Here is a 7134-nt window from a genome sequence, read left to right on the forward strand (position 1 = left end):
GTTTTTTTTATTAATTATTGCAATGCTTCGTTTTTTTTCAACCAAGTAAATTTCAACTCAACTCTCTATGAACATTCATGTTTTTTATTTTATTTTTACATATAATTGATTAATGCTGGTCCCGGTAAGGTTTTAGTTATTTCCTTTTTGTTTGATGACATCATTTAATGGGTAGATCATCACATTGATAACATATGCATCTAATTTAATAAATTATTGATCAACATTTCTATTACAGAGTTCAACGCCTTTAACAATTTATGTTTTCATTTTAAAATAATTTCTGAAAATGGCACCAAAATAATTTTAATCATCATATAATCACAAATTTAAATTCCAATATCCATATTCTCTTAATTAAATTTAAAGAATTAGATAAATTATTTGAATCATTTTATGATTTCTGTATGAAGTAATCGATCGTTTCTAACTTTATAAGAAATTAATTCATCGATTATATAGTTATTTGTCTTCACGTTATTTTTTACTTTTAATTTTCTTTTAGTTTTTGCTTCTTTTATCAATATGATCCAGATAACTATACTTCTTATAATATAGCTCTCGTGTTTTGTTATAGTTTTTCCTCTTAATTACAATTAATCTTATTAAAAAAAAAGTTCTCGCTGCTCTGATCAAATTTCCAGGACTGTCGAACTGATGATCAAGCTCACAAATATACATTGAAATTTGAAGCACAAATAATCTGCTTATAGTCTCTTGTTGTTTTGCTTAACAAAACTTGTTGTCTTCTTTACCTGGAAAAGGGAAAAGAAAAAACAATGAAGTACATTGTATCAAGTGAAATTTGATCTCGTGATATTAATTAATAATATGAGGAAGCCCTTGTGTAGTGACCATATCTCCATTGATACAGTTGCTTTCATTTAATCTTCTCTGTTTATCTTTCCCAAATACTGAGACATGCAATTAAAAAAAAAAAATCTTGTTAAATATTACCAAACGCCGATGTTTCAAGGGACCATCCTATCATTTCATGTTGCCTTTCTCTATCTTTATGGCCCTACATGATTTTAGCTTCTTCTGTAGCTTTTCTTTACCCTTTCAAAGGTACAAGATTTTTCATGGCAACATATTCAAGTTCAGTGAAAGCAGGCATGTTATATTGGCTAGAAAAGACATTAATTTATAGTTACCAGGAGTTTTATATTTTAAACTATTCTGCTGCTATGTCCACAATAATCCAAAACATGTGGGTGCGTTGTGATCTCAGTGGAAATATTTGGAACAGTCATGGAGCAGAACTTCTCCATTATTAATTTACAACCGCAGGCATAAATGACCTTTAAAACTAGAAGTTGCTGCCTAAGGGCTACGAAGAGTAGAGGATTTGAGAGGGCATGTAATATAAGTGTGAAGTTTGACCTGCAAAATGCTTCTACCTTAAACAAAGCTAGCTATTGAGGAATCTTTTTGAGTCAGTTGCTGCCTTTTGTCTTTTGTTCTTCACCATTTAAAATATCAGTTTGATTCGACATATAATTGTGTGGAGAGATAGACCAACAAAGACACGCTGTTAAGAGCTCAAAACAACAACGAAAATTAGTCCCTGCTGTATACTTCCCATGAACTGAGCACTAAATTTCCTTGGACAGCCTTCCACTTGAACTTGGTAGAAGAATCTGTGATTCGATCAGACTTGCGGCTACTAGAGGAGTCCAATTTTGTTCTTTTTTTCACCTGTTGATATTTACTAAATTGGGTGCCCAGCAACTAATTAACAGTAGGAAAACATATATATATATATATATATATAAAGCACCATAGGAAATTCAAACGGAAGCATATTAATTGTGCTTTTCTGCTGAAGAAAACATTAAAAAAAAGGCCAATAAAAACAGAGAATGAAGGGTAAAATGCAAAATCCATGTTTCCCTCATATGGGATTACCGCTTAATTAATTTCACAGGTATTTAATTTTAGCTGCGAAAAAACATCACAGTTCTTGTTGTGCAAAGAGCAGCTATTGCTAAATGCACCACCTAGTAAAAGTCTTGGGCTTGCTATAGGTTTCACTGTTCAAAGCCGAAGCAGCCACTTCATTCAAACATCCAGAAGCCTAAAACTATTATTTAACTCTCTCCTAAGATTCCACTTCAACGGGCCATAACTTGTTAAAAGTCGTCCTTGTTTTTGACAGATCATTGTTATACAAATACTATCTTGTTAGATTGATGATGACCTATATATACAGGTTTTTGGTTGTGTTTCTTCATCTTAAAAACAGGGGAGGTCCATTGAATTTTCCTTCGCTGGCTGCTTATCATCTTTCATCATTTATGAGAACCCTGTATGCATATTACTGTAAACAGCTAATTAGTCACCACAAGAATTTATGTCTGGATTGTTTGGGAGGCCACCGGCCCCTAACTTTAATAGGTTACTTAACCCAAAATAAAACTTAAGCTTACTACTTCACCGGTCACATGCAAGAGTTGACCTCGTCAAGTCACCATTAATTGTTTTAAGACAAACTATAATACTAATCTGTTGGTTGCAGTGTTATTTATTTATAAAGCGTATTCTTCAACTAACATCAAGTAAGGACAACCCTTCCTCTCTCGAATTATATTACTCTGTGAACATAAAGTGAGCATAAGGGATTAAAGCTAGCATCAACTTCTACTAATTAAGAAATCATGTCTCCAAAAATGCTCTCTCTCTTGAGAGAATCATGAATTGCATTGCTTGAAGAGCCATAATTCAGGTGCTGAGAGAGGCTATTTTGGAGAAGAAATGACTTGTCATCATCTGGGCCCATCTGTGAGGTTGGCATCACAGGTTCAGGCTGCATCTGGATGCATAATATCTCTGCTTGAGCCACTGCAAGCTGCATTTGTAGCTGGGAAACCTGGTTTTGCAGGTAGGATATGGCTCCCACACATCCGTAAACTGGGTCTCTCACTCTCGCCTTCGCTTCATTCATCAAACTGCTCACTGCATCCGCTCTCTGATGAACTGGTAGCTCCTACTTGGCCAAAAAAGAAAAAGTTATTGTATATTTAATAAAGATAACCTTGTACATGCATCTCAAAATCATTATTAGAGGGAACTTTCTTTTCTGGACCAATTGGTCGGCCACAGCACAACCAAGCTATCTTTATTAGCATCTTTCATTTTCCCTACCAAAAGAAAACCACTCTCATTCCAGCACACATATGATATGTATACGTGCTTATGTAATAACCACATATGTACCTATGATTAGAACTTAAAAAAAGAGAGAGAGAGAGAAAATGACAGACCTGTAACATTTTGCTGACATTGCTAGCACCAAAGACTTTGTGGACAATGGCAAACTTGTGGGGGTCATCAGAAGGGAAGTAAGGAGCGAAGACGCAGTCCTTGGCGCATCGGCGTCTAAGCAACTTGCAGGAAGCACATGGTGAATTTCCACCCATTTTGTTTGTAAAAAAACTAGGTCTGTGAACTGTGAAGAAGAAGGAAAAGAGGAAGCAAACCTAGGAGTAGATGACTAGAAATCTTGGGAGAGAATGAGGCCGAAGTGGTATATTTATAACGGCCTAGAACAGATCGGATTCACAAACTGTTTAGGGACATCAATGATTAAAAAATTGGACTTTGGTACTGGTTTCAATTAATTATGATGAAGTCTTATATCAGACAAGAGAGTACTTGCAGTTTCTTTTCCTTTTTCTTTTTTTCTTTTTGCAAAAAGTTCTTATAGATTGAAACCAAATATGCATATTATTTTACGTTTTCAGTGATCAATTGATGAGCCATTTCAGACTATTCCTTGGGGTATTTTAGTAATATCAAATGATTATTTTATGATTAGCTAGTTTGAGGAGGGTAAAAGCTCAAGTACTAACCTCTCGATACTACTCCCCAGCTCTGAGGAAATGAGCCGTAAATCAATTTAGGCAGTCTTATTTTTTTCTTAAAACAAAAAAAATCAACTAGCTAGGTATATATGATCCTATACCTTGGTTAAGTGGTAAATGTTTACCCTTGTGCTTCTTCCACCGGCCAAAAATGGTTGTAATAGTACGTTACTTCCACGTTTTTAGTGTTCTTCGCCAGATTAGGAAATGTTAATGTGTTTGGTTTTATTTCAATGGGAGAATTATCTTGCTCTTTGGGAAAGCTAGCACGGCATGAATCATTAAATTCTCTAACTAGAAGGCAGCAGTGATCGATTCCGCAGTCTAAAATGGAAATCGCTCATATCATTCAACAAACGACAGACAACCCTACACATGAAACAAAATCCTCAATCATGTACGTGTCGATCCAACTAAAACTCTACGTTCACATGAATCCTTTCTGGGTAATCATTACAAGTGTGCCTATGGCTATTACACGAGGAAAATGGGATGGAACCAACGGTTCCAGATGATCGCCGACGACGTCGAAATTGTACGTGTGCAAGGTTTAAGGTTTCCACGTTGCCCATTAATCACAATCGACTCTTCCTCCCACACGGATAGTGCTGCTATAAATGTGAACCCATTTGGGCAATTCAATATAGATTGTGTCTGTTGCAAGAACCATGTTCTAACATGTATAGAAGCAGATTTTGCTCATCTCCAATCTTAATTATACTTGTCTTGATATATGAAACCCTAGCCAAGAACACGAGAGGAGAGGAAGCTTTGCAGAATGTTTGTTTGGACAGACTCATGCTTTAGTTTGACATAAATAGCCACACTAGCCGTTAAATTCACTCTCCATATACAGTCACAGGAAAATTGATTTATGCATGTGCGGCCCAGTGTTAGCTGTGTAATGTTAAGGAGTGCTGCGTAACAAGCCGAGTTCTCCCCGCATGGAAAAAACTGTACGGTCAATAATTCTGCCATCCAGGTGATGATAATTAGTCTGTTACCAGCTGTGGACCCTGTTAGGTCCAATTTTTTTCCATAAAAAAATAATGCTTAGATATGTCGCAATTGCATTTAAAAAAAAAAGTAAAACAAACTCATTATTTAGGTTATAGATAAGATAGAATCAAATAAATTAGTTTATTTTAATTAAATAATAATAAAATAAGCAATGATAACAAATAAATTAAATTAAGAAATAAAAAATGATAGTGATAACTTACAAAAAAAATCTAAAAAGGGATAATGATATGGTTCAATTCTCATCTCATTAAATACAAAATGATAAAATTGGACAAAAAAAAACCTAAAAACTAGACCTGAGTTAACATGATAAATCTGGAACCTTAGTAATCAGAGTTGAGGCAACCCAGATAATCCCATTAAATTCATTACTCAGGTTATGAGATCTGAATAAATCAATGATGAGTTAACATGATAAATCTGGAACCTTAATAATCAGAGTTGAGGCAACCCAGATAATCTCACCAAATTCATTACTCAGGTTATGAGATCTGGATAAATCAATGAAAAAAAATATAGAAATTCACAAAACTCATTAAAAAATAAATTTACATTAACTTTTTAAATTTGTGACCCGATTTATTAGATTGAAAGCATCATATTTTAAAAAACCATGAAATCCAATCTCAATTAATCAAATATTGAAGTATAAAATTAAAAAAAAAATCAATTATATAAATGAATTAAGAAAAAAATAGAAATAAAAAGGACGGGGATCAAAATTTAAATACAAAATAAATTTATTTTTTATTGAATGGTAAAATTAAAAAAATATTAATTTAATAAAAAGACCTGAAAATTTAAAAAGAATGACGATTAAAATTAAAATAAGAAATTAAAATAAAATTTTAATTGAAAAAAAAAGTTAATTTAACAAAAGGTCCAAAAAATAATCAAAAGAATATGGATTAAATCGGAAAAAGCACATATTCATTTTGGAATGAATAATAAAATTGAAAATAAACAAAATTTTACAAAATAATCAAAAATAAAAATTAAAAATCAAAGAAACGTGGATCGAGGTGGAAATCTTCATAAATTAAAGGAGAATTATGAAATTTTGCATGGCTAGCATGAATTTTAAAAGGAAAAAAGAGAAAAGCATTATCAACAACAAAATACGTCTCAAAAGACCACATGTGATCTAATATAAAAAAGGATATGGTTATATGGTTATATTTCCAATGACATAATAGAAAAGGAATTTTGGTCTTCAAGAGGCGTTGGCGTGCCTCCTATGCATATTTTTGTTTTTAAAAGCATTTTGATCATTTCACTATATTTTATATTTTTAATTATATAAATTTTATTTTTAATTATATTTTATATTTAATCAAACATTACCAAATTACCTCTTGGCATCTTAATATATTTGTTTTTAATTATATTTTAGTCATTTTAGTGTGCTTTTAAAATGATAAAAAAAAAATTATTTGTTCTCAATTAATTTTTTAATAATTGATAAAACTTGTAAAACAAACTTTTGATAACCAGTTTTAAGTATTTTTTTAATGGAAAAACAAAGATATGAAAATATTATTTCAATAAACACGATTTTCACTTTACTGTTTTGCTTTTGTTAATGAAGCTGGCCATGATACTATCTAGCAATTTTTATAGCATTAAGCCTGAGCTGTGGACTGCTCACAGGTATATAAAGCAGCCAAGCAGATTAGCTGGATATGATTAAACTTTCTGGCCTAAGCAGAATTCATATGTATATTTTAATAAGGATGATAATTAATGAAGTCAAAGAAAACACCCCCACATACACACTCACCCAAGAATTTAATGAAACCTGACATGATTCCATACTAGTTTTCTTAATACTGTAACGAGACCCAGTTCGAGGGAGATTAATATTGAAACTTGTATTGGTGTTGTGGAACCCTAAGTCCTCCTATTACCCAACTCTTGCATTTATTGTCCCTCACATGATTCCAAGCTTCTTTTCTTGTCTTCCAAAATAAAACAGCGCTTCTTTCATTGTAAGTTGGTCTCTTCTACATCATTTAATAAAGCATTCATAAAATACAGACACGAAATCTTACTCCCAATTGAAAAGTATAATTATAACATTGGGCACCCCTTTGTGCATCAGGTGAATTCCCCAATATGTTACTGCAAAGACGACTTTCTCCCCACTTGACAAAGGCAAAACAAGGTCTACTTCACCTTTGGGTCTCAGACTGATTTCGCAAAATAGAACACAGTACTCACCAATATGCTATGGAAAATATCAACGAGC

General features: G+C 32.8%; 1 protein-coding gene across 1 annotated transcript; it reads right to left on the reverse strand.

Annotated features, from left to right (window-relative positions):
* Positions 1-2506: 2506 nt before the first annotated feature.
* Positions 2507-3569, reverse strand: LOC105133536 (LOB domain-containing protein 12-like). The gene is made up of 2 exons (XM_011037570.1): positions 3264-3569; positions 2507-2986 (listed from the first exon to the last, which is right to left on the reverse strand). The coding sequence occupies exons 1-2, from the start codon at positions 3417-3419 to the stop codon at positions 2648-2650; spliced, it is 495 nt and encodes a 164-aa protein (XP_011035872.1). The 5' UTR covers positions 3420-3569; the 3' UTR covers positions 2507-2647.
* Between the last annotated feature and the right edge of the window lie 3565 nt (positions 3570-7134).

Source organism: Populus euphratica, unplaced genomic scaffold (genome assembly GCF_000495115.2).
Source record: "Populus euphratica unplaced genomic scaffold, PopEup_1.0 scaffold36.1, whole genome shotgun sequence".
NCBI lineage: Eukaryota > Viridiplantae > Streptophyta > Magnoliopsida > Malpighiales > Salicaceae > Populus > Populus euphratica.